The following is a 27996-nucleotide window of genomic DNA, read 5'->3' on the forward strand; positions in this document are numbered from 1 at the left end:
AGAGAAAAGTGGAGAGAGATAGGAAGAGAGAGGTCTGTAGGTGGACCCCACCTATTTTTTAGTCAGATTGTATCACGTGATAGGGACCACATGTTGATTGTTCCACTGAAAGTTTATATGGTACCATCGAATCCTCAGTGGTACTATTTATGCATAAATTTTGTACAGCTGAATGCATATATATATAATACCATTATGTGCATATATAGTATCACTGTATATTCAGTGGTACCATTTGATCATCTAATGATACCAGAATATGCATTCGTTTGTACATATGTATAATTACATGAATACCCATTGTTATGCATTTGTAAATGCCTAACTTTCCTCTATTTCTAGTTCATCGGAAGTAATAGCCAAGTGTTAATTACTTTATGTAGATTGGCTACAATAACCCTTAATGACATTAATAGTAGGTTCTAATTGGTTCAATGAAATCATCAAAACCACATAAAGAAGAAACAAAAAAAAGGAAAAAAAGTATATGCAAGCAGTCAACTTTACAGCTTGTGCATGCAAATTGCAAAACCATTTTACCACAAGTCCATCACTTGATTTTCACCCACTGATTATATTTTCATTATGTCAGCAGCTCCCACCATTAAACTACGTACTTATTTTACTAATATCATATTGAGTATTTTTTTTGGTTTTTTTTTTTGTGTGTTTTATTTTTCATAATTAATTGATACTTTAAAATACAAAATAAAGTAGTTGCTGGTAATTGATTTTCCAGCTGCAATTACACGTAGTTGACCCGTTGAAATATTAACTTGGACCAACATTATAAGATGCATGATATATAACCAACCCAACACACCAATTAGCTAGTGGCATAAATCAACATATAATCCAATAAAAATGTGTATGTTTAATTCTTCATGTACTTCATTAGAATGTCATAAATTTTCTAATAATTATGAAGTGCCAAATTTTTACTCTAAGTATGGTGTTAAGGAAGGTATTAGCACAAGGAAGAAGCTAGATTGGCTAAGGAACAACATAATTGGAAATGATTTGGAATTCATTTCTCCTTTTGGTAAGCGCAAAGTTGCTTATTTAGATTGTACTGCGAGTGGGAGGTGCCTACGCTACATTGAAGAATATGTCATGCAACACGTTCTTCCTTCTTATGGTACGTAAAATCCTCTTTCCATCTAAACTTAATTTTTTCTTTGTCAATTTTAACTATTAATATCTTTATTTATATATGAACATAGGGAACACTCACACGTGTGACAGCTACGTGGGTCAAGAGACAACAAAGATGGTAACCCAAGCGAACGATTACATAAAGTCGTGTTTAGGAGGAGGTAGAAACGATGCCCTAATATTTTGTGGGTCGGGCTCAACATCAGCAATAAAAAGACTTCAAGAAGTCATGGGAGTAGCTGTGCCATCAATTTTAAGGGATAGAATGTTACAAATTCTAAGTAATGAAGAAAGATGGGTGGTTTTTGTGGGGCCACATGAGCATCATTCTAACTATCTAACTTGGAAACAAAGTCTTGTTGAAGTGGTTGAAATTGGGATGAATAAAGATGGGTTGTTAAACTTTGAAGAATTAGAGGAAAAACTTGAATATTATAAGTCTAGTAAAAGGCCAATTTTGGGTTCATTTTCTGCTTGTAGTAATGTTACTGGGACTTGTTTGGACACTAGGAGGATTGCTACTCTTCTTCATCGTTATGGAGCCTTTGTTTGCTTTGATTTCGCATCTAGGTACGATTTCTGTCATTTAACATGTTATGAAGTATCTAGGTCGTATGAATATACAAACAACAAACTACGTATTAATTAGCATTGCACACGTTGAAATAAATTTAATAAATTTTGCATCTACGTACACACCTTTTTACACGTTTTTAGCGTTAGTTGTATTTGATTTCTTGTATGTGGTATGTAGTGGGCCATATGTGGAGATCAAGATGAGATCAGGGGAGATTGACGGCTACGATGCAATATTTCTTAGCCCACACAAGTTCCTGGGAGGACCAGGGTCTCCTGGCATTCTTATGATGAACAAAGCTCTATACTATCTGGGATCTTCTCCTCCTTCTACTTGTGGAGGTGGTACAGTCGATTTTGTTAATTGCTTTACTGAAAAGGTTCGAATTTAGTTTTTGTATACAATTATACTATTTTATTGCATATACATCGAAATGATATATGTGGTGTGCTGTGATGAGTTATAGATTATGAAGAGGACAATTATTTTCAGACAGTGAGAGTATATATTTTCATGTTGTCATGTAACAGCGTGTTATAAATTGCAGAACACGATATATGTGGATGATGTGGAAGAGAGAGAAAACGCTGGGACTCCACCAATCATCCAAAAGATCAAAGCAGCCTTAGCAATGTGGGTAAAGGAGTACATAGGGTGTGAAGTGATCCACAAACAAGAGACTTACTTCATTGAAAAAGCCTTGGAAAGGCTTCTTCCTAATCCTAGGATCTTTATATTAGGTAACACGAGAGCAAAACGACAAGCGATTTTGTCGTTTCAAGTATACTCCTATTCAACATATACATATGATGAGAAAACTAATGAAGGGGATAATGATAGTAGGCTTTACATGTGGGAAAAAAGTGGTAAGAAAAGAGGTAAACCACTTCACGGGGCGTTTGTTGTGAAGCTACTTAATGACTTGTTTGGAATACAAGCTAGAGGAGGGTGTGCTTGTGCTGGGCCTTATGCTCATCAATTGCTCAATATCGATCACAATCATTCACTTGCCTTGAGATCTTATGTAGAGAAGGTACGTTTTAATGATCGTGTTATGATGATTATACATTGCATGTATCAACTAATAAGTTCAATGTTATATGTACATAGTATGTACATTTGGAATATTGAATATAATCTATATTGTATTTTTTAGGGCTATCTAGGAGTGAAGCCGGGATGGGCGAGGATCAACTTTCCATACTATATATCAAACGAAGAATTCGAGTTCATCTTGTTGGCCTTAGAATTGATTGCTTCATTTGGGCAACGTTTCCTAGCAATATACAACTTCAACTGGAAAACTGGAGAATGGACTTTTAGCAAGCAAAAATATCAGGAAATCATGCATGAAAGTGATATTAATTGCGATTTCTTTACTCAAAATTTAGCTAGTGATGTACAAGTACTAAGCCTAGATAATCACAATGGAGTTGAAGACTACAATGCAGGACAAGTAATAAAACATAAGTATGCATCATACTTGAAAAGTGCGACGAAAATAGCTCATTGTTTACCAATATGCCCCGAAGAACGTCCCATACCAAGTGACATCGATCCACAATTCTTATTGTATAGGGTTTAATTAGTTTCAATTAAGCTTCTTTTTTTGCTGTAGTTTTTGTCAATTACATAAGTCATTAATGTATAAAATAGAGAAGAGCATTGTTTATTTCCTGTCTTCCGAAGACATACAACTTGTATGCTGACTGCAAACAACTTCTAATTAGATAACCGAGTTTTAAGGACCATATGGCTTACTAGTAATACATATACCCTGACCACATGGCGGACTAGTGGTATATAACATAATTTTTGTTTATCGTTAATTAAAGATATCAATAATTGAATTTATACATTGACAAATATAGCTAAAAAAACGTGTCAACTAAAGAGAAATTATTGTAATATATATTATATAATAACACGGCCGAGTTAGACGCAGCCGGGCCATGGACACAAAATCACAAATATGAAATATCCCAAATTCCCAACTTTGTAAAAGAACATGTTAATGAGACAAACTGAGTAAGCAGTGAGTAATTTTTGGCTGTTAAAAGAAATGTTATCCATTTGTTCAATTGTTCTTAAATTGGTCTCTATCGGAAAATAATATTGACGCACTGCTTCTCCAACATTCATGGTAATTTCCTCTTATCCCCTTTTTCATTTTTTGTAGCCTGATTAATATTTTCTTCATTATTTTCTGTAATTCATTGAATTTAATCTCGAATTTTGGTAGAATTAATTCTCATTGCTTTTGGGTTGCCCCTAAATTCTGTATCATATACAGTTGTTATTATTATTTTTTTGTTTTTTTTGAAGCAATCCTATACAGTTATTATGAATATGGGTTTTTTTAATTTTTTTTTTCTTCTGAAATTTATGTTTTTGGTTTTTTGATCGATAGCTTACCAGTTAGAAAAATCAGGAAATTTATTATTTTGTTCAAGAGATTTGGCAAAAAAATATTACTGAAATTATATTAATTTACAGGAGATTTATGACATTTTTTTTTTTTTTTTTTTTTTTTTTTATATTTATGTGGAAATTAGGAATTATAATCCCCAAATAAGAAAATGGGGACATAAGGTGATTGACAACCCTATCAATTTAACTGTCGAATATTGAGTCCGGCTAAGATCATATTATATACCGGTGTTGATCCAAATTATTGTTATGAGTGTATGTTGTGTGTGTGATACAAAAGGAAAGGAGAAGATGGGTGCTGGTTGGGGAAAGATTGATGAATTTTAGTTTATGTATAGGAGTTTGTTGCATTTTGGATTATTTGATTCTAGGAAAAGTTTGAGTGCAAGACCTTAATTGGATTATTGTTGGTAATAGATTCGTGTGAAGTTCGTGGTCTTAATAGGATTTTGTGTCGTGCGAGGTGTAGAGAACTTACAGTTTGCTGGGTACCAAAGATAGCATCCATACATGGTGATCTAAACTATGACTAGATTACTATAAGGGAAAAATTATGTGTTCCAGTTTTGAGTCAGCCATTTAATGAAAATCTTACATAGCTTTAGTCCAATGTGAAGTGTAAGTGTCCATATCTTTGTTGGAGTAATACTTGACTCGGGTAATTTAGGTGAAATGTAGAGCCTGAGTAACATAATTTATCTATTACTGACTAAGCTATACCATATACAAGTAGTAAAAATTGGCAATGAGTCCCTTATTCTCTAATCTCTACAAAAGAGAAGGCTTTGTTTTCTTAGTCAACGTAGATAGATCATCAGATTTTGAGCTGCTGGAGTGAGTGGGACCAAAAATTGCCATTAATGGGGATTGGCCTCATCAGAGAGCTTTAAGTCCAATCCTAGAGGGATGAGTCTGTAGTTTTTGGCTTGATCAACTAACTAAATAAAGCAAAGAGTTTTCGAAAGATTTGGCTAATGAACTGGGGAGGAAAGATATATGGATGATTACACAGTAACTAAAATTGTACAAAAGTAAAGGAACCCCAGAATCCGTTTCGTTAAAATACTTTTCACAAGGTGGGGAAAAGGGGTGGGGGGTGGGGAAATAGATGTAACTCGACGGGAGAAAATAGTATGTGAAGAGAAGCTTTCTATTTCATATGGGAAGAATGCGGTAGGATTAGAAAAATAACAATTAAACAACCTGTTGAAATTGTTAGTATAGGACATCAAGACCTATAGGTAAAATTACTAATTCACTGCATGTGTAAAAATAATAAAAAATACTGTTTCTGGAATTCAGATTTGTAATTCTTATTTTATCCACATTTCTGGGAAAAGCAGTGCTTCTTCTTGTGACGCGCTGATCAGAAGAAGGCATGTCGAGCGCTTTAGCTAATGGACTTGCAGGAGCAGGAGGTGGTTTAATTGCTCAGATTTTAACATACCCTCTTCAAACGGTATAAAATCTGGTGTAACTTTTCTGTTTATGTTTGTAAGTTTCTAGTGTAGAATCTGTACATATAACTAATAAAGCACCAGTAGAATTGGTTGTGGCTTTGTGATTGTAGGTTAATACACGCCAGCAAACTGAGAGAGTTGTCAAGAAAGGGCTTGATGGTGGCCATGGAACCTCTCCCTCTGGAAATCAGCGTCCTGGAGGCACACTTGTCCAATTGCTTCAGGCTAGTTCTAGTTCACTAATAATATTATGATAAATTTCTTTGTTGAAAAAATGAATCAGTTTTCAATTTCATACTTGCTTGATGCAAATCCATGTCTGATTTTTTACTTTAAGTCAAAGTTCACAAGAATGGCAACCTGATTCTTTTCTTTTAAATGTTCAGGTTATTAAAACTGAGGGTTGGGGTGGACTTTACAGTGGCCTGAAGCCTTCCCTATTTGGAACTATTGCTTCACAGGTCAGTCTATACTCTTTGAAATTCTACCTTTTACCTTAGGGAAACAATCGTCATGTAAATTGTGCATCTAAATTGTAAGAAGTAAACTGTTATGCTGAAGTGTGAAAAGAAAATGAAAATTTCAAAGTATGGCCAGTTTCAGTGACGAGATTCAACCTTGTTCCTGGGTACAATTTCTTATTCCATGAATGGCTGGCAGCATTATCATGTTCAACTGTTATGCATCCTCCTTGATATTTTTGGAGATAAGTATAGCCAAAAAGGCTCATGATCTACTGGGGATATATGGATTAGAGTACTAGGTTCTATTTAAATTTAATTATTTTTCTTTTTTTTAATAGCCCCAAGGGTGTGTCACCTTCTCAACAAGCCAAGTGCTTGACTGTTATACTTCTGTGTTTTGTAATCATAGCCTGTCCAGACAAAGTTTATTATGTACTGTATTAAATGTTAATTTGTTCTATTTACTTCTCATCTTCTTCATTCCAGGGTGTTTATTATTACTTCTACCAAGTTTTCAAGAACAAGGCCGAGTCAATTGCAGCAGCACGCAAGTCAAAAGGGTTGGGTGATGGAAATGTTGGAATGATTTCATGGCTTGCTGTTGCAGCTATGGCCGGGTAAAACCGTTTGGATGCATTGTATTTTAGTATTTTTGGCGCATTAGTTATGGTTGCTTTTTTACAATTCTTTTTCTAGTTTTCCTCTGGAATTGTTTACCAAAATTGAGTTTCGTCTCTGAGAATAAGAGTTAAATCCTTTCATTTCATGTAAAAATCAAGAAATTTCCTTTATAGTACTTGTGTATATATTGTATTTTTTTTTATAGGTGATTTATATTTTATTATATATTTGCAGATGCTTGAATGTTTTGCTGACAAATCCAATGTGGGTACTCGTCACTCGCATGCAGGTTCTTTCAGAGTATTCCCTTACATAATGTGATGTATGACAAAGCATGTATTTTGATGGTCCTTGATTCCCTGGGAGGCAATCCTAAGTAGCATACTTACCGTAATAAAGTTTGAGCTTCATGCATATTCTTTCTTTTTTGGGGGGTAGGGCATCAGTACTGCTGAATAGATTGGTTTAAAGATTTGAATATGGGCTGTGAAGAAAATTAAAGACCCCTGAATATAAAATTCAAGGTACACAATAAGCAAATTGTGCTGTGTCGTGTTTTTAAAAACCTTACTAATTTAGCTAGAATAACTGGGAATTTTCCGGATGAAAATGATAGATAGGTGTCTTCAATTATTCATACCCGCATTGCCTGTACTCTTTCTGAGGTTGAACTTTGGTTACGCTTCACATTTGAAATTGCAGAGTGTGCATTATGTACTTCAGAGTTCATGGTTTATCTAATGTCTCACAGCATCTTTGTTTTTAGACACAAACCCAAGCAGAAAGAAACATAATGGAGAGAAAAAGGGATGCCCTTTTGAAGGAAGCTTCTGAAAACAGTGCGACAGCATCCACCTTGCTAGTAAAGTTGGCTGAACTTGAATCGTCAAAACCGAAACCATATGGAACACTGCAAGCTGTACGTATTGGTGGACATGATCTTTTTTGTTAATTTTGAATTCATTATATATTAAAAAAAAAGGTGCAAGATAGCTTCCTGCAAACACATTCAGGTTCATTAAACAATGAGCTGTTTTGTAAAAGTCACCACATGTTGGACCACATTATAGAAGTATCATTCTAATGCTATTTATGCGGTGTTTGACTATATATACTTCTGAACAAATTCATTATCCCAGTGAATAGCCTTCTATTTTGTGTGACCCCTGGAAAAGAAATTGTGGGCTGGGCCCTTGGATCTTGATCTTTAGGATGTCAATGTTCAAGAAACATGTTTTGTGTAAAAAAAATGATAATAAAATGGAAAATTAATTTAAGTCACTACACTTTCATTTTTGTGGATAGTTGTTTGAATCCTCCTTTTAAACCTGTGACAGGCAGGTGAGGTTTACAGTGAAGCAGGAATTCGAGGATTTTGGAAGGGCCTTATTCCTACTCTGATAATGGTTAGTCTCTCATCAATCCATGAGAAATAATAACAAAGGAAATCTTCTGACTTTGAAGTAACAATAGTGAGCCATTTCAGGTTTGCAACCCATCAATCCAGTTCATGATTTATGAGACTTCACTAAGGTCTCTCAAAGAAAAACGAGCAACTAACAAGCATGGAGTGAAGCAAATAACGGCTTTGGAGGTAAGTTGATGCTGAGATTTTATTTTATTTTATTTTATTTTTTGGAAACTCAGAATTCAACTTAAATCATCACACCTTGCGATTTCTTCAGCAAGGTTTACACAGTGCTGTCCTCAATGGCCAACCGAGTAGTGAATCTCTGTTCAAAATATTTATGTTAGAAATCTTCCCTTGGGTTATATTATTAAAGACAATGAGTTGAAGCCAATGTAGATAGCATGATATGGTCCTTCCTTGCACATTTACTCTTAGCCTAAGGGGTTAGTTGGGGCGCGATGGGGGGTGGTGGGGGGAAGGAGGGAATGGCCTATCTGCAAATTTATAAGTTAAGGAAAAAGATTGGAATAAGTCACTGACTCACTAGTCACCCAAAAGCCTCTCTCATAGTCGGTCTTGTAACTTTGTAAGGAATGCTTATTGATCCCATGTAGCTGAACCTCAGTTTTCTTAGCGGTTGGGTTGGACTGATCTAATTTGTCTTTTGTTGTGAGTCTGGGTGAAGCGTATAGCCATATACCAATCCCTAATGCAATTTATTCTAAAGTTTCCTATGTTTTTCTTTTGGTAGCTTTTGGTTCTTTCTGTAAATACAAAATCACATGATTCACAACTGTTCGTGGTAGGCTTGAGTTTATGTAATCGGTGGAAGTTGTAAACGGGTAAATTGGATGCTTAAAGGCAAATTGGATGGTTCCACCTACCCATTGGAGTCCCGGAGGGTATTAGGGTCCATGGTAAAATCTCGGCAATTTTTTATTTTTGGCCGAATAAAGTCAACGTTTTCAAAAATTGAAGGCTATAATACACGTTTTTTTGAGGAATTTTGGAGGTTTCGAGACCCGGTGTCGAAAAGTCTGAGATACTAGGGGATACATCTCAGGGTCATATAATGCCGTTGTCATAAATGTCTGTGGTAGGCTTGAGTTTATGAAATTAGTGCAAATTATAATCGGGTAAATTGACCGTTTAAAGGCATATAGGATGGTTGTACCCACCCAAATGGACTCCGGTGTGTATTAGGATCCATGGTAAGCATTTCGGCAATTTTTATTTCCGGGTCAAAAAAAGTGGAAAATTGTCCAAAATTGAAGACTATAATACACAGTTTCGGTCAAATTTAGACATTTTTTCAAAAAATGAACTGAATGCGTGGGGTGATTACTGGGGTCATATAAAGAAGTTTAAAACCATAAGACACCGATAATGATGTCTATAAAGTACCAAGAATGAGTTTTGACTCTATTTTGAAATTCATGAAATTTTGAAATTTAAAGATGCCATATAAGTGTATTCTTGTGATATGACTTGACTATATTGATATCATAAAAATATGATGATGTCATAAAAGTATATTGAAGTGATTTGACTTGACTATAATAATGTCATATTATATATTTATATTTACAATGATGTAATGTCATAATAAGATGTGACTAGACAATTGTGATGTAATAAAAGTATAATTATGTTATATAAGTGATGTCATATAGGTAAAATGATGTCATATAACCATAATAGTGATGTGATTTGACAATAGTAATGGAAAAGAACACATGATATGATGTGATGATTAATTTGACAATAATAACTATGGATGATCATATTACTATTCACATGTGTGCTAATTGATATGATGTGATGGGGTTCATTGATAGATTTGAACAAACTACTCATGTTTGTAATGTAAATATCATATCTCATGTGAATAATCAATCAACTTATTTCATCATCACCAGCAACACAAACTGTCCCCCCATGTAGTTGAACCTCAGTTTTCTTAACGGTTGGGTTGGACTGACCTAATTTGTCTTTTGTTGTGAGGCTGGGTGCAGCGTATAGCCATTTAAAGTTTCCTATGTTTTTCTTTTGGTAGCTTTTGGTTCTTTCTGTAAATACAAAATCACATGATTCACAACTGTTCGTGGTAGGCTTGAGTTTGTGCAATCGGTGGAAGTTGTAAACGGGTAAATTGGATGCTTAAAGGCAAATTGGTTTGTTCCACCTACCCAATTGGAGTCCCGGAGGGTATTAGGATCTGTGGTAAAAATCTCGGCAATTTTTATTTTTGGCTGAAAAAAGTCAAAGTTTTCAAAAATTGAAGGCTATAATATACGTTTTTTAAGGAATTTTGGAGGTTTCGAGACTCGGTGTCGAAAAGTCTGAGGTACTAAGGGATACATCTCGTGGTCATATAATGCCGTTTGGAACAATATATGACCATTATACGTTGTCATAAATGTCCGTGGTAGGCTTGAGTTTATGAAATTAGTGCAAATTATAATCGGGTAAATTGACCGTTTAAAGGCATATTGGATGGTTGTACCCACCCAAATGGACTCCCGGTGTGTATTAGGATCCATGGTAAGGATTTCGGCAATTTTTATTTCCGGGTCAAAAAAAAGTGGAAAATTGTCCAAAATTGAAGGCTATAATACACAGTTTCGGGTCAAATTTAAACATTTTTTCAAAAAATGAACTGAATGCGTAGGGTGATTACTGGGGTCATATAAAGAGGTTTGAAACCATAAGACACCGATAATGATGTCTATAAAGTATCAAGAATGAGTTATGACTCTATTTTGAAATTCATGAAATTTTGAAATTTAAAGATGCCATATAAGTGTATTCTTGTGATATGACTTGACTATATTGATGTCATAAAAATATAATGATGTCATAAAAGTATATTGAAGTGATTTGACTTTACTATAATAATGTCATATTATATAATTATATTTATAATGATGTAATGTCATAATATGATGTGACTAGACAATTGTGATGTAATAAAAGTATAATTATGTTATATAAGTGATGTCATATAGGTAAAATGATGTCATATAACCATAATAGTGATGTGATTTGACAATAGTAATGGAAAAGAACACATGATATGATGTGATGATTGATTTGACAATAGTAACTATGGATGATCATATTACTATTCACATGTGTGTTGATTGATATGATGTGATGGGTTCATTGATAGATTTGAACAAACTACTCATGTTTGTAATGTAAATATCATATCTCATGTGAATAATCAATCTACTCATTTTATCATCACCAGCAACACAAACACAAACTGTCACCCCATGTAGCTGAACCTCAGTTTTCTTAGCGGTTAGCGGTTGGGTTGGACTGACCTAATTTGTCTTTTGTTGTGAGGCTTGGTGCAGCGTATAGCCATTTACTAATTCCTAATGCAGCTTATTCTGATGTTTCCAATGTTTTTCTTTTGGTAGCTTTTGGTTCTTTCTGTGAATACAAAATCACAAGATTCACAACTGTTCGTGGTAGGCTTGAGTTTATGTAATTGGTGGAAGTTGTAAACGGGTAAATTGGATGCTTAAAGGCAAATTGGATGGTTCCACCTTTCCAATTGGAGTCCCGAAGGATATTAGATTCCATGGTAAAAATCTCGACAATTTTTATTTTTGGCCGAAAAAAGTCAAAGTTTTAAAAAATTGAAGGCTATAATACACGTTTTTTGAGGAATTTTGGAGGTTTCGAGACCCGGTGTCGAAAAGTCTGAGATATTAGGGGATACATCTCGTAGTCATATAATGCCGTTTGGAACCATATATGACCATTATACGTTGTCATAAATGTCCGTGGTAGGCTTGAGTTTATGAAATTAGTGCAAATTATAATAGGGTAAATTGACCGTTTAAAGGGATATTGGATGGTTGTACCCACCCAAATGGACTCCCGGTGTGTATTAGGATCCATGGTTAGCATTTCGGCAATTTTTATTTCCGGGTCAAAAAAAGTGGAAAATTGTCCAAAATTGAAGGCTATAATACACAGTTTCGGGTCAAATTTAGACATTTTTTCAAAAAATGAACTGAATGTGTGGGGTGGTTCCTGGGCTTATATAAAGAGGTTTGAAACCATAAGACACCGATAATGATGTCTATAAAGTACCAAGAATGAGTTTTGACTCTATTTTGAAATTCATGAAATTTTGAAATTTAAAGATGCTAAGTGTAGTCTTGTGATATGACTTGACTATAATGATGTCATAAAAATATAATGATGTCATAAAAGTATATTGAAGTGATTTGACTTGACTATAATAATGTCATATTATATAATTATATTTATAATGATGTGATGTCATAATATGATGTGACTAGATAATAGTGATGTAATAAAAGTATAATTTTGTTATATAAGTGATGTCATATAGGTAAAATGATATCATATAACCATGATAGTGATGTGATTTGACAATAGTAATGGAAAAGAACACATGATATGATGTGATGATTGATTTGACAATAGTAACTATGGATGATCACATTACTATTCACATGTGTGCTGATTGATATGATGTGATGGTTCATTGATAGATTTGAACCTACTTATGTTTGTAATGTAAATATCATATCTCATTTCATCATCACCAGCAACACAAACTGTCCCCCCCAATGTAGTTGAACCTCAGTTTTCTTAGCGGTTAGGTTGGAGTGACCTAATTTGTCTTTTGTTGTGAGGCTGGGTGCAGCGTATAGCCATTTACCAATCCCTAATGCAACTTATTCTATAGTTTCCTATGTTTTTCTTTTGGTAGCTTTTGGTTCTTTCTGTAAATACAAAATCACATGATTCACAACTGTTCGTGGTAGGCTTGAGTTTATGTAATCGGTGGAAGTTGTAAACGGGTAAATTGGATGCTTAAAGGCAAATTGGATGGTTCCACCTACCCAATTGGAGTCCCGGAGGGTATTAGGGTCCATGGTAAAAATCTCGGCAATTTTTATTTTTGGCCGAAAAAAGTCAAAGTTTTTAAAAATTAAAGGCTATAATACACGTTTTTGAGGAATTTTTGAGGTTTCGAGACCCGGTGTCGAAAAGTCTGAGATACTAGGGGATAAATCTCGGGGTCATATAATGCCGTTTGGAACCATATATGACCATTATACGTTGTCATAAATGTCCGTGGTAGGCTTGAGTTTATGAAATTAATGCAAATTGTAATCGGGTAAATTGATCGTTTAAAGGCATATTGGATGGTTGTACCCACCCAAATGGACCCCCGGTGTGTATTAGGATCCATGGTAAGGATTTCAGCAATTTTTATTTTCGGATCAAAAAAAAGTGGAAAATTGCTCAAAATTAAAGGCTATAATACACAGTTTCGGGTCAAATTTAGACATTCTTTAAAAAAAATGAACTGAATGCGTGGGGTGATTCCTGGGGTCATATAAAGAGGTTAGAAACCATAAGGCACCGATAAAGATGTCTATAAAGTACCAAGAATGAGTTTTTGACTCTTTTTTGAAATTCATGAAATTTTGAAATAAACAGATGTCATATAAGTGTAGTAATGTGATATGCGTTGACTGTAATGATGTCATAAAAGTATATTGAAGTGATTTGACTTGACTATAATAATGTCATATTATATAATTATATTTATAATGATGTGATGTCATAATATGATGTGACTAGACAATAGTGATGTAATAAAAGTATAATTATGTTATATAAGTGATGTCATATAGTTAAAATGATGTCATATAACCATAATAGTGATGTGATTTGACAATAGTCTTAGAAAAGAACACATGATATGATGTGATGATTGATTTGACAATAGTAACTTTGGATGATCATATTACTATTCTTATGTGTGTTGATTGATATGATGTGATGGGTTCATTGATAGATTTGAACAAACTACTCATGTTTGTAATGTAAGTAGCATATCTTATCTCATGTGAATAATCAATCAACTCATTTCATCATCACCAGCATGCTAGGACTCAGGTTAGAAAAACAGAGAACACTCTCACACACAGAAATTATAGGAAGCTTAATTGATATGATGTATTGATAATCAGTGTAATTATGCAATACAACTCTCCTTCTTTTGAGAGGAAGGAATTCTCTCCAACAAACTTCACTCTAATCAATATTTTTCATGCTTCCTTCTATTACAAAATTCCTATTTATTATCAGTTACTAGCCTCAACTACAGCTAAGAGGAATAACAACTTATTTCCCAAAATTACCACATTATCCAAACCCCATAACAAACTCATAACAGATTTCCAGCTCAGCATCAAGTTGCTGGAATATTCTTCTTGGGCTGCCTACGAGTGTATGTGATCCATGGTCTGGGCTGATCCCTTGCAATACCCCCTTCCCAAACCTGCACCTTGTCCTCAAGGTGGAAAGAGGGGAACCTGTCATCAATTTCAGTGTATTGCTCCCAGGTAGATTCAAAATCCTGCAAGCCTTTCCACTTGATTAAGACCTCTGTAGCCTGCTGAGAAGTCCTGACCCCACGCACTGCCTCTGGCTCTACATCAAGAACCAAGTCTGAAGTAAGTTGTGAGGGAAGCTGTGATGGTGAGTGTCCTGTTCCTATGGCTTTCTTCAACTGGGAAATGTGAAAAACAGGGTGAATCCTGGCAGAATCAGGTAGGTGCAACCTGTAAGCTACCTGTCCAACCCTTTGCAGCACTGTGTATGGTCCATAGAACCTAGGAGACAACTTTTCATTCCCACGCTTTGCCAAAGAGTGTTGTCTATATGGCTGTAATTTTAAATACACCATATCCCCAACCTGAAATTCACCCTCCCTTCTGCTCTTGTCCTCATATTGCTTCATATATTGCTGAGCTTGAACCAAATGAAATTTTAGTTCATCCAAGATGGCATCTCTTTCCAACAGCTGGTCTTCAATGGAAGAGACAGAAGTGCTACCTGGTTTAAAGCGCACCAATTGAGGAGGGTCCCTCCCATACAAAGCCTTAAAGGGTGTGCAATGTGTGGCAGTATGGAATGCTGTGTTGTACCAGTATTCAGCCCATGGCAACCAGGAAGCCCAGCACTTAGGCTTCCCATTGACAAAGCAACGAAGATAAGACTCAACTCCCTTGTTGAGAACTTCTGTCTGACCATCTGACTCGGGGTGGTATTATGTACTCCTCCGCAAGTGAGTGCCTTGCAGTTTGAATAACTCAGACCAGAACACACTCAGAAACACCTTATCCCGATGTGAGACAATAGAGGAGGGCATTCCATGAAGCCTAACAATCTCCTTCATGAAACTAAGTGCTACTCCTTGAGCTGTGTATGGATGTTTCAAAGGAATAAAATGGCCATATTTAGTGAGGCGATCAACCACCACTAAGATTGAATCCCACCCTCCGGATTTAGGCAAACCCTCAACAAAGTCCATGGATATGTCTTCCCATACCTTGTCCGGAATTGGTAAAGGTTGGAGTAATCCTAAAGGAGTGAGAGTTGATGTCTTGTTTTGCTGACAGACGTGACATTGCTTAACATAGGCTGCTACCTCTCTTCTCATACCTGACCAATACCACTCGGCTGCCAAACGTTGATATGTTTTCAAGTCTCCAGTCATGATATTCCTTGAGTAACCTAGCTGTGAGCTCAGACTTTGAAGGAATTACTACCCTTCCCTTGTACCTTAGTACTCCATTTTCAACTGAAAACCACTTTGGAGCAGTGCCACCTTCCTGAAACTGAGAAATCAGCTTTTGCAACCCTAAATCTTTGTCAATAAACGACTTCACATACTCCCAACTCACCCCACATGCTGCCACTAGAGTGCCACACTCCACCTCTGCAGGTTGTTGCCTTGATAGTGCATCTGCTACCCTATTTGTAGGACCAGGTTTGTAGTGGATGTCAAAAGTGTAACCAAGAAGCTTGCTCACCCATTTTTGATAAGCATGCCCCACCTCCCGTTGCTCCAATAAGAACCTCAAACTTTTCTGGTCAGTGCGCACAATGAATTGTCTCCCCAACAAGTAATGTCTCCACTTTTCTATGGCAAACACAATTGCCATTAACTCCTTTTCATAGATAGGTTTTGCTCTAGCCCGAACACCCAAAACCTTGCTAAAATACGCAATAGGGTGACTTCCTTGCAGCAAGACAGCCCCTAACCCGAAGCCTGAGGCATCTGTTTCAATGATAAAAGGCAAGGAGAAATTTAGCATGGCTAGAATAGGTGCTCTGGTCATAGCTAGTTTCAGGGCTTCAAAAGCCTGAGTAGCCTCAGCAGTCCATCCCCAACATTCATTACGCAACTGATCAGTTAAAGGACGAGCTATCTCAGCATATCCTTGGATAAATTTTCTATAATAGCCTGTAAGGCCTAAGAACCCACGCAAGGCTTTGAGAGTCAAGGGCACAGGCCAATTGATCATGGCATTAATTTTGGAGGCATCAACCTCCACTCCTGCTGCTGAAATTACATGGCCTAGATACGCCACTTTCTCCTTCCCAATCTCACATTTCTTCATATTAGCATAAAGGTGGTGTGAGGCTAATGTGTGCAAGACTTGCTGCAAGTGATGATAATGCTCATCCATAGAGTGGCTGTAGATGAGTATATCGTCAAAGAAAACCAACACGAACTTCCGGAGAAAAGGTCTAAACACCTCATTCATTAAAGACTGAAAAGTTGCAGGAGCATTGGTGAGGCCGAAGGGCATTACGAGAAATTCGTAATGTCCCTCGTGAGTGCGAAAGGCAGTCTTGGGCACATCCTCCTTTCTTACACGAATTTGGTGGTACCCCGATTTAAGGTCCAACTTAGTGAACACACTAGCACCATTGAGTTCATCAAGCAATTCATCGATCACCGGTATTGGAAATTTATCGGGAATTGTCTCCTTGTTTAAGGCCCTGTAATCGACACAAAACCTCCACGAGCCGTCTTTCTTTTTAACGAGGAGAACCGGGCTAGAATAGGCACTTGAAGAGGGTTGTATAATCCCAGCCTTGAGCATGTCCTGTACCAATTTCTCAATCTCATCCTTCTGGTATTGAGGATACCTATAAGGGCGTACACTAATAGGATTAGTTCCATTCTTCAATACTATAGCATGCTCAATGTCCCTGGAAGGAGGCAGCCCTGATGGCATCTCAAATACTTGCTGAAACTGATCAGTGAGAGGGCGGAGAACATCAGGGATATGGGGGTTAGTCTCCTGTAGACCCTCTAACTGATTAAACTCCAATAAAACACCATGTCCTTCCCTTTGTAAGGTTCTAACCATTGCTTTGAGGGAGATACAAGTCCTCTCTAGAAGTGGATCACCTTTGAGAGTCACCATTTCTCCACCCACCTGAAACTTCAAGGTCTGACTCTTCCAGTTCGAAGCAATAGTGCCCAATTTCTCAAGCCACTGAATTCCTAATATTACATCAGAATTGCCCAAGGGTAAGATAAGAAAATCCTCCATAATAGAAATCCCTTGCAAAGTCAGTACTACTCCCTTGCTCATTCCCTCCCCTTGCAGAGTCTCACCCGTACCCAATGTCACCCCAAATTGCTTGGAAACTGAAATTGGTAAATTCAATTGTTGTGCTGCTAAGGCTGAAATAAAGTTGTGTGTGGCCCCAGGGTCCACCATCACTACCACCTTGCCTCCATTAATGGAGCCTATCATTCGCATTGTTTTTGGGGTTGTTATCCCCATTATAGAGCACATCGATACCCCCGGATTCGAGTCAAGAGAAGAAGAAGAAGACAGAGGGGAAGGGGGGGAAGGTACCTCAACAGCGGCGAACTCAGTAGCTTCATCTTCCTCAACCTCGTCATCATCAATGGTGAGGAGCACACTTAGTTCGCGGCGGCGACAACGGTGGTTCAAATTCCACTTCTCATCACAGCGAAAACACAAGCCCTGTTCGCGCTTCTGCTGAACCTCTTTTTCCGTTAACCTCCTTATATCGCCGGAGTTTTTGTGGTGGTATGGGAGGCGGTTTGGTTGGGTCTGGGTGGATGTGTTTAGGTTAGGGATTGTGTTTAGGTTCGTATTTGTGGTATGGGTTGGGTTCGTGTTTTGGGAGGATAGATTTGGAGAGTAGCGTTGGGTGGGGTAAGGGACTTTCCACGTGGGTAGATTTCCCCCGTATCTGGGTTTCGGGTTGACCCGGATTTTTTCTTCGACCCGCATCGACAGCTCCATTGCATGGTCCAATGTGACCGGATCCATGATCCGAACTTCTACTCGGATCTTCTCATCTAACCCATTAATATACTGGCCCTTAGCTATTTCTTCAGGAACTCCATCCAACGGGGCAAGCAACTCAATGAAGCGTCGCCGGTAATCCGCCACCGTGCCAGTTTGCTGGTGAGCCAGCCACTGCTCGTGGAGCGTCCCGGTGGCGGTGGTGTGGAAGCGCCGAAGTATTAATTTCTTCAAGGATTCCCAAGTGAGCAACGGGTGGCGACGGTGCTCCCATTGATACCACAACAAAGCATCACCGTCGAGAGCCACCACTGCCGCCTCCAGCTGATCCTCCGCGCTGAGGCGATAGAAATGGAAAAAACGCTCAGCACGAAGTATCCATCCATCTGGATTGTTTCCATCAAAAATTGGTAAATCGAGTTTCCTCATTTTCCAATTAGGTTGACAGCCTTGTCCTCCACCAGTGCCAACCTCCAGCTGCGGCGGCGCTCTGGCGAATGGATTATCCCACTGGTAAGGAGATCCATTCATTCCCGATCCTCGATTCTCAGTTCGATTCTCCGATCGATTCCTCTCCGAGCCAGCAGCCAACTGACTGGTAAGATCAGCCTTAAACGAAGCCAATGCCGAAGCGATTTCTTCAGCAACCCGACCCGGAACACCAGCAATCTCCTGCTCGAGCAGGTCCAAACGCTGAGCATGGGTAAGGCGAGCCATCCTAAACTCCGATGAGATCGTGGTTGCTCTGATACCAAGTTGCTAGGACTCAGGTTAGAAAAACAGAGAACACTCTCACACACAGAAATTATAGGAAGCTTAATTGATATGATGTATTGATAATCAGTGTAATTATGCAATACAACTCTCCTTCTTTTGAGAGGAAGGAATTCTCTCCAACAAACTTCACTCTAATCAATATTTTTCATGCTTCCTTCTATTACAAAATTCCTATTTATAATCAGTTACTAGCCTCAACTACAGCTAAGAGGAATAACAACTTATTTCCCAAAATTACCACATTATCCAAACCCCATAACAAACTCATAACAGATTTCCAGCTCAGCATCAAGTTGCTGGAATATTCTTCTTGGGCTGCCTACGAGTGTATGTGATCCATGGTCTGGGCTGATCCCTTGCACAGCAACACAAACTGTCACACCCCCCCCCCCCCCTCCATCATGGGGTCAATTACCACTTAGTCCCGGTCCCAAACCTTGAAAAAAGCACAATAAGGGTATTATGGGATGTAAAAAGTGTCAAAAACCCATCCCTCTATTATTCCCAAGCTTTTCCCCATCTTCTAGATTGTTTCAGCAAATTTTCTTATAACCATGCTTTTAAATTTCTCTCAAGATGTGTATCATCAATTGAGGTGTTGACAATCTGAGTTAACTGTTATGTGAACAGGTTTTCTTTCTTGGTGCTGTGGCTAAACTCGGTGCAACTGTTACAACATATCCGTTGCTGGTAGTCAAGGTATTTTGGTTGCTGATATATTGAAGATTTTGCTAAATGCTTATTTCAAAATAGAAGCTACTAAATTGCAGTAGTCTATTTCTCTAGTCACCCTGTTTATGCTTTCCTTGGGGGGATTCGAGGCATAAACAATCAGGCTGTTTGTCTGGCACTGCCATGATGTAGGTAATTTGTGATCTGGATATGCTACCAACTGCTGCAACACCCTCCTTGTGACCTGCCTTTGCTACCAACTGCCTGGGAATCATCTCATGACTTGATTCCTACTATATAAAAAATTCATAACTATTTATAATTTTATGCTGGGTTAAAAGTCCATGTTGTTTGTGAACAGTCATGTGCTATTGTGATTCTTCAACCTGATATGTACATTATGTTTAATTGAAGAATATTTTTTCACATCATCTTAAAGGCTTTTGAAATATTAACTAACTGTTGAATTTGGAATAATTTTGCAGTCAAGACTACAGGCAAAACAAGATATTGGCAGTAATGTCTCACTGAGATACTCAGGTGCGTTTGATATGCATACTAGCTTTGAGGCTTCACATAGAATGCGTGATATTGTCAATTGTGTGACATTTCTTTTCTTATTAAACAATTGTACCCCATTAGATTGTTGTCTGCTTCATGCAAATTTGCAAGTTTACTCAGTTACTTCAATTTTCTCATTTTCTGGACTACATTCTAAGGCACCCGATGCATTATCAGCTGGTCTTCAACCTTTAATCTAATGTCTTCAACTTCTGACATGCTTATTTCTCCTCTATAGATTATAAGACACTTATTTTGGTGGTGTTCTTCAAATTCTTTGCTCAACAGGTACACTGGATGCAATTGTAAAAATGATCCGGTATGAAGGATTACTGGGATTTTATAAAGGGATGAGCACGAAGATTGTGCAGAGTGTTTTCGCTGCCTCTGTACTTTTCATGGTGAAGGAAGAGCTTGTCAAGGCTTTTACGATTCTAGCATATAAGAGCCGCAAGATCAGACTCAATGCACTAAGATGATTCTACTAACATATATAATACTGAATGAAACTTTTTTTTTTTTCCTGGACATCAGAACTGTTCGAAACTTGAAAAATAGGAAGAAAAAAATATCAATGTACATAATTTATTTATTATTATTATTGAAAAAAATGATGGAAAAATGAAGAAATTAATCGTTTTTAGTAGCTATCTAAGCATATAGACAGAAAATATATGTAATACTTCATGTGTCTCTACAATGATTTTATCAATTTATTATGCAGTCTTTCAAACGGGAGGGGAAAAAAAAAAAAAAAAAAAAAAAAAAAAAAAAATTATCATACAACTAGTCACTAACTCACTACTTTGGTGAATTTTTTTAATTATCCGATCATAATTATACTTGAAATACTTTGATCATAATTTTTGGTTTAGTTGCTTGTTGACACTTGATAGGCGTTAGCAACTTAATTAGCAAGCAAATTATCCGATCTACTGGAGTGAGATATAGAGCAAAGTACAAGTTTCAGACCATAATAAGATTTAAGAACATTTAAATTGTGCCTATATTCTTTTTACACAAATGTTCAAAAACATCTGATGTACAATAACGCTACTGTAAATCAGTATTCTCTCTCTTCTCACTAATTTTTCGCCCACTACGGAGCCACCGCTGTCGCCACCACTGCCTCGAGCTTGATTGCTTGAGCCTCGTTAACAGTGATCTGACGGTCGTTGAGTGTTTGGCCGTTCATTCCTTCGATCGCAGCATCAAGCTCTTCTTTGCTTCCGAATGTAACGAAGCCAAATCCTCTAGATCAAAGTAGTAGCAGAAAATTTCGAATCAAAGCAACAGAATATCAGCTTAATGAGAAATAAAGAGTTTGCTGCTGATAACCACACTATATCGCCATTTGTGAGCTTACTTAATTATCCAAAAATTGGTGATGAAGACAAGGAATTACTGAAAAAGTTTTTGGAAAATTGAGCGAGTGATAATTTGGAAAAGTGGAAGGAGCAATGACTAAAACATATAATCAGTAAGTCAATATGTAAATTTTGATTGATCGTAGGAAAAAGCATTAATATTTGTGATTTGGAACATTTGATATCACTTCGTTTGGGCTTACTTTTACTTGAATGGTGCGGCTCATAAAAGTAGATGTGGATTGATACTCTGTTTTGCATATGTAGCTTAATTACTTTTGTGAAAAAATGGGTCACTTTTATGGAAAAAAAAGGGCCACTTTTGTGAATAAAAAAGGTCACTTTTGAGGAAAAAAGGACCACTTTTGTGAAAAAGGGTCATTTTTGTGAAAAAATGGTCACTTTTGTAGATAAAAGGGGTCACTTTTGTGAACAAAAAGGGTCACTTTTGTAAAAAAAAAGTTACTTTTCGCAGAATGTTCGATATACAATAAAATTATTGTAAACCGGGGGCATGCAAAAGTTTTTGTTCTTTTTATTTGTACTTACATGCAAGCTTCATTGATAAGTTAGCAATTTTAAAGCTCATTATATTTATAAATACTATAATGAACAGAATGTTAAACCAGAACACGTTATGCTCTCATCCACCTTGATGAACCATACAATGATTGTACTATATAAGTTTATACTACGTATAAAAAGATTGGGCTCTAGGTCATCAACTCAACATACAATACGGAGTACTAATTGCTCGCAAGTTACTTGACCATGCTATGTTCATGGTCCGACTTGAAGTTGAGATTGATTCAAAGCATAACAAAATAGTGAGAAAGGTCTAATTACTCTAATATAGTAATATGTAATTAAAAATTGAAATAAGCTTATAAATTAGAATTTGTGTGTTAATTTAAAGATAAGATAACACATTTTTTTTTATGTAATTTTTTTTTTTAAAAAATCATTAAATAATGTTAGCAGTTTGTGTTTTATAATACTAGTTATAGATTGTATAAATTGGATTAGATATCATTAATTTACTACTTACTAGTATTCTACTTAAGTTGATTTAATTTGAATGTTGGTTTAATTTGAGTCCAAATAATTTTTTTTTTTTTTTGGTCCGAATATTTTGAAATTAAGAAAGAAAATTATAATTTTGAAGCAAAGTGAAATACAAAAATACCCCTAAACCCCCCCCCCCCTCCCTCCCCCCAAAAAAGGAGAGATAGAGAGAGAAAACCCCATTAAGCTCAAACTGAGTTCATCCCAAAACCCCTGAAAAATGTCCTCCTGTCAACTGTGAACTGTGAAGTTCCTCTCAAATCTCATCCTATGAATTAGAATTACAGCAAGAAGATGATGACAATTACCAATAATTTCTGCAAAAATTTTGATTTCATCTTCTTCAATAATACCCATTTTTTAATTTCCCCTCAAAACCCCGTTAAATCTTCTTCTTCTTCATCTTCTTCTAAGTTGAGAATTTCTTCAAAATCTCCCAATTTTTGCTCCATTAATTCCTTCCTTCGTCTCTCGAATCCTAGAAAAACCCTTAAATTTAAAACCCATTGCAATTCCAACTTCAATTTAACATCAACTGGAGATAATACGCAAGCAGATGAAGTTGAAGAAGATGACACTGAGGCATTTCAGCTTTTTCAGGTCTTATCCACTCGATTTTTTCTATCAATTTCTTATCTTTTATTAATTTCCTTATTATTATTATTGTAACAAATATATATATATATTTTTTTATAAGTGGGGTTTTTAATTTTTCATATTTTAGAGTCAATTGCTGAAATGTTTGTAAAAATGAGTATAATTTTTAATTATTGTTACCATTATTTGGGGAGAACGGTTAAATTAGAGAAATGGGCTCTGGTTTATGTTCAAGAATATTGCTGAAATGTAGTTGAATTAACATTGAGAATTGATGATGAGGGTGAAATTAGTGATTATATTATTATGTTTATGTTTTTTTTTTTTTTGGGTTTATGTTTGTTGGAAGAATAAAGGTTTTCTTTTAATACCATAGTTATGGTAGGAAGTTGATGAATGTCTGGTTGTTCGAAATTGGTTAAGTACTGCTTTTAAATGCTAATTGGATGCTTACTGGCTTAGTGAAGAAGGACTGTTAGTTTCTAAGATTGATATTCATGTTGTATGATCAGTGTTTGAGGATTAATCGAACTTCGAGGGGAGCTCTTTAATGGTGTTTTAGTTTAGTATGCTATCCTATTCTTGGAGAGACAGGGTTATAATTGTGAAGTAGCAAACAGGATGTCCATGGTACAACTGTTGAAAACTCATAAGCAAATTCAACGAATAAATTCTAAAAATGGGTTATAATATGAGTAATATTGTTATATTAGCATATTACTAATGAGGATACGTAGTATTAAAAAATTTGCAAACTGTTGGATGGAATATCAAAGCTTAAAATAAATCTGGAAACGTGTAAATCATACCTTAAAACAATTTTCTCATCACTGAAGCTTGTTAATAAGGCTCTAGTCATGAGCTGAGGTTTGTCTGAAATTTCTGAGATCTACTTTATAGTTTGAGCTGATGCAAGCTAAGACGAGCTACCCAAGCTGCCAAGCTTGTACTCATTATCATCACATAATTTTGAGACACACATGAAAAAGCAAGTGATCAAATATCTGAAGTGAAATTACTTGTTTTGTTTCACGATACAATTAGGGTTGTTAGATAGTTTGATATGGTTATGGATTATGTTACACCTCAATTGTGGCAAAATAAGTATCCCGTATTTTGAAGCAAAATTAAATGTGTTTGAAATTCTCTGTATCCAATACTTTTGGCTAGGGCGGTTTGATCTTTGATGTGAGCATTCTGTTGACTAATACCATTTTTTATGATGATAATGATTTACTCGCATAAAACCATTCCCTGTTTCTCATACTTGTGTCTGGGCAATTCAATGTGAGCATTTTGTTGGCTGTTATATAATGATGATCTTACTCTTGTAAAACTATTTTGCTTTGAAAGTTTAGTTATCTTTCTTAGGCAGTTGGAAGTACGACCACAATATTAGTTTTGTGGTGTAGTGTATGTAAGTTGAGCCGCAATCTGTAAGTTTTACCTATGCGTGTTGCACTGCTAAGATGATTGCTCAACATTTGAGATTTTTCAGAAAGTTAGAGATGCAGAAAGAGAAAGGATAAAGAAGCAGGAAGAGTTTGAAAACAAAGCAAATGTGCAGTTGGAGAGGCAGCTTGTAATGGCCTCTGAATGGAGCAGAACCTTGTTGACTATGCGTGGGAAATTGAAAGGAACTGAGTGGGATCCTGTGAATTCACACAAAATTGGTTATAGTGAATTTATGAGTCTCTTAAACACAAAGAATGTCAAATTTATGGAATACTCAAATTTTGGCCAGACTATATCAGGTTAGAAAAACATGTCTCTTTTGTATTCATTTGCGTTTTGTACCCTTCATCTTTCTGCCTCCACCCCCCCCCCCTCCCCCAACCCCAAATTATGTTTTCCTCTTTGTTGTGCTTTCTTTGCTTGGCAGTTCACGGGGGATGGGGGTAGTTGTTCTGAAGCACTTTGAAGTTTATTAGTGGCCGCTTTGATATTTTGTAAATTAAGAAAACTTATTGTTGTTGTAGCTCTACATTAGTATTATTAAGTGATCATGCTCTAAGAAACTGATTGTTGTTGTAGCTCTATATTAGTATTAATATGTAATGGCCCTCCCCTCAAAATCGAAGAGTTTATGTTCAATTGATCTTTACTTTTATAGCTCTATGTTGTTGTAGCTCCTGAAAATCGATCTTTAAATTTGTTGCTCATGGGTTTCTATGCAGTGATATTGCCTCACTACAAAGATGGGACGGTTAAAGGATTCTCTGAAGAAAATTCGAAGAAGGAAGTTGTTTTTAAGCGCCACATAGTTGACCGGATGCCGATTGATTGTTGGAATGATGTTTGGCATAAGTTGCATCAGCAATTGGTAAGTGTTGATGTAATAAATGAGAATACAGTGCCTGCAGAAGTCTATTCTTCTGTTGCAACAGCTGTCGTATGGTCTATGAGGCTAGCTCTTTCCATAATGCTGTATCTATGGATTGATAGTGTGACGAGGCCAATATATGCCAAGCTAATCCCTTGTGATTTGGGGAAACCCAGCAAAAAGGTGAGACAACCCCTTAAGCGACGTGCATTGGGATCATTGGGGAAGAGCCGAGCAAAATTTATATCTGCAGAAGAAAGAACAGGAGTGACATTTGATGATTTTGCTGGCCAAGAGTATATAAAACGAGAATTGCAAGAGATTGTACGGATTCTAAAAAATGAAGAAGAGTTTCAGGATAAAGGCATTTATTGCCCCAAGGGTGTGTTACTTCATGGCCCTCCAGGAACTGGTAAAACATTATTAGCTAAAGCTATTGCTGGTGAAGCAGGACTTCCCTTCTTTGCTGCCAATGGGACTGATTTCGTAGAGATGTTTGTTGGTGTAGCAGCATCTCGGGTGAAGGACCTTTTTGCTAGTGCTAGATCATTTTCTCCTTCTATCATTTTTATTGACGAGATAGATGCTATTGGTAGCAAGCGTGGTGGCCCAGACATTGGAGGTGGCGGGGCTGAAAGAGAACAAGGTCTGCTGCAAATATTAACTGAAATGGATGGGTTTAAAGTTTCCACATCACAGGTCTTGGTCATTGGAGCTACCAATCGACTAGATATCCTTGATCCTGCCTTGCTGAGAAAAGGAAGATTTGACAAGATCGTAAGAGTTGGTCTACCCTCCAAAGATGGCAGATTGGCTATATTGAAGGTACATGCAAGAAACAAGTTTTTTCGTTCCGAAGAGGAAAAAGAAGTTCTGTTGCAGGAAGTGGCAGAGCTAACTGAAGATTTTACTGGAGCAGAGCTACAGAATATTCTCAATGAAGCTGGAATACTGACTGCTAGGAAAGATCAAGACCACATTGGCAGAGAAGAACTACTGGAGGCCTTGAAAAGGCAACAGGGTACATTTGAAACTGGAATAGAAGATACAAAGGAAATTCCAGAGGAGTTGAAGGTGAGATTAGCCTACAGAGAAGCAGCTATTGCCGTCCTGGCTTGTTATTTTCCTGACCCATATCGTCCTTTTGTTGAGACCAACATTAATTCAGTTCAAAGCCAGCCTAGTATGCGTTATGCTGAAGTTTCTGGAAGGGTGTTCTTGAAAAAATCAGATTATGTGAACTCCATTGTTCGAGCTTGTGCTCCCAGGGTTATTGAAGAAGAGATCTTTGGGATAGACAATTTGTGCTGGATTTCATCCAAAGCTAATCTTGAAGCTTCAAGATTAGCCGAGTTTTTGATTTTGCAAACAGGGATGACAGCTTTTGGAAAAGCATATTATAGACATCAGCGCGATCTTGTCCCAAATCTCGCTCCCAAACTTGAAGCTCTAAGAGAGGAATACATGCGTTTTGCTATTGAGAAATGTTCATCGGTGTTGAGGGAACACTGTGCTGCTGTGGAGACAATAACAGATGAACTCCTTGATAAGGGAGAGATTAATGCCTCAAAAATATGGGAGATTTATGAAAATTCTCCCCGAATTTCTCAGCCAGCTGTTGATCCTGTTGACGAGTACGGTGCTTTGGTTTATGCTGGAAGATGGGGTATACATGGTATCACTTGTCCAGGGAGGGTTACCTTTGCACCCGGTAATGTGGGATTTTCAACCTTTGGGGCACCTCGTCCCATGGAAACCCAAGTTATTAGTGATGAAACCTGGAAGCTAGTAGATGATATTTGGGATAAAAGGGTTGAGGAGATAAGAGATGAAGTTTTGAATGAGGTTGAAGAAGAAAAGGAGAGGCCAGCACTCTTGATGGCAAGCCATTTCCTATGATATCACGATTCTTAAGCAGAAGACTTATTTTACATCTTGTATCTCTTGCTGGATGTTATTGCAGCTTGAAATGAGATCATCGTATCCATACAGTTCAATACATGCTCATTTATAGCAGATTTTGATAGCAGTTGATTGGATTAGGCATCAATAGTAGTTCGTCAGGTACACTAAGATAGGGAGAAGTCAAGAAGCTGCATATCGAGGCAAGTTTAGGCTTTCAGATGGGTTCGGCGTCATTATTTTGAGCATATACGCCCTTAACTTGTTCTTAAAATCCTTTTTTTTTTTGGGCTGGGGAGGAGGGGTGGCTCTGTTGGTGTGTGAGGTGTTGTTAAAATTGCAAAGTAAGCTGTATGTTGCAAATTGTACCATGAATTATTTTGTCAAGGGAAGAAGGAATGATACGTAAGTTGAATACATTTATCAAAATTTATGCCACCATTAGAATTCTCTGGAAAACGTTATC

The 27996-nt window shown here is 36.9% G+C and overlaps 3 protein-coding genes across 4 annotated transcripts; all 3 read left to right on the forward strand.

The window, feature by feature from the left end:
* The first annotated feature begins 864 nt into the window (after nucleotides 1-864).
* Nucleotides 865-3387, forward strand: LOC145602736 (uncharacterized). Its single transcript, XM_081658903.1, has 5 exons — nucleotides 865-1138; nucleotides 1224-1725; nucleotides 1910-2111; nucleotides 2280-2765; nucleotides 2889-3387. The coding sequence occupies exons 1-5, from the start codon at nucleotides 865-867 to the stop codon at nucleotides 3315-3317; spliced, it is 1893 nt and encodes a 630-aa protein (XP_081515029.1). The 3' UTR covers nucleotides 3318-3387.
* Nucleotides 3388-3719: 332 nt separating this feature from the next.
* Nucleotides 3720-20922, forward strand: LOC145602141 (peroxisomal nicotinamide adenine dinucleotide carrier-like). 2 transcript variants are annotated; one of them, XM_081658307.1, is made up of 12 exons: nucleotides 3720-3875; nucleotides 5506-5621; nucleotides 5733-5846; nucleotides 6009-6083; nucleotides 6573-6703; nucleotides 6942-6996; nucleotides 7474-7626; nucleotides 8045-8113; nucleotides 8194-8301; nucleotides 19674-19742; nucleotides 20201-20255; nucleotides 20565-20922. In XM_081658307.1, the coding sequence occupies exons 2-12, from the start codon at nucleotides 5541-5543 to the stop codon at nucleotides 20753-20755; spliced, it is 1101 nt and encodes a 366-aa protein (XP_081514433.1). In that variant the 5' UTR covers nucleotides 3720-3875; nucleotides 5506-5540; the 3' UTR covers nucleotides 20756-20922. The 2 variants fall into 2 exon arrangements, with proteins under 2 accessions (XP_081514433.1, XP_081514434.1); XM_081658308.1 differs by lacking the exon at nucleotides 3720-3875 and adding an exon at nucleotides 5383-5403.
* A 1944-nt stretch (nucleotides 20923-22866) lies between these two features.
* On the forward strand, nucleotides 22867-27989 carry LOC145602069 (putative inactive ATP-dependent zinc metalloprotease FTSHI 4, chloroplastic). The gene is made up of 3 exons (XM_081658201.1): nucleotides 22867-23308; nucleotides 24804-25059; nucleotides 25483-27989. The coding sequence occupies exons 1-3, from the start codon at nucleotides 23003-23005 to the stop codon at nucleotides 27525-27527; spliced, it is 2607 nt and encodes an 868-aa protein (XP_081514327.1). The 5' UTR covers nucleotides 22867-23002; the 3' UTR covers nucleotides 27528-27989.
* The last annotated feature ends 7 nt before the right edge of the window (nucleotides 27990-27996 follow it).

Source organism: Chenopodium album, chromosome 21 (assembly GCF_948465745.1).
Source record: "Chenopodium album chromosome 21, dcCheAlbu1.1, whole genome shotgun sequence".
Taxonomy (NCBI): Eukaryota; Viridiplantae; Streptophyta; class Magnoliopsida; order Caryophyllales; family Amaranthaceae; genus Chenopodium; species Chenopodium album.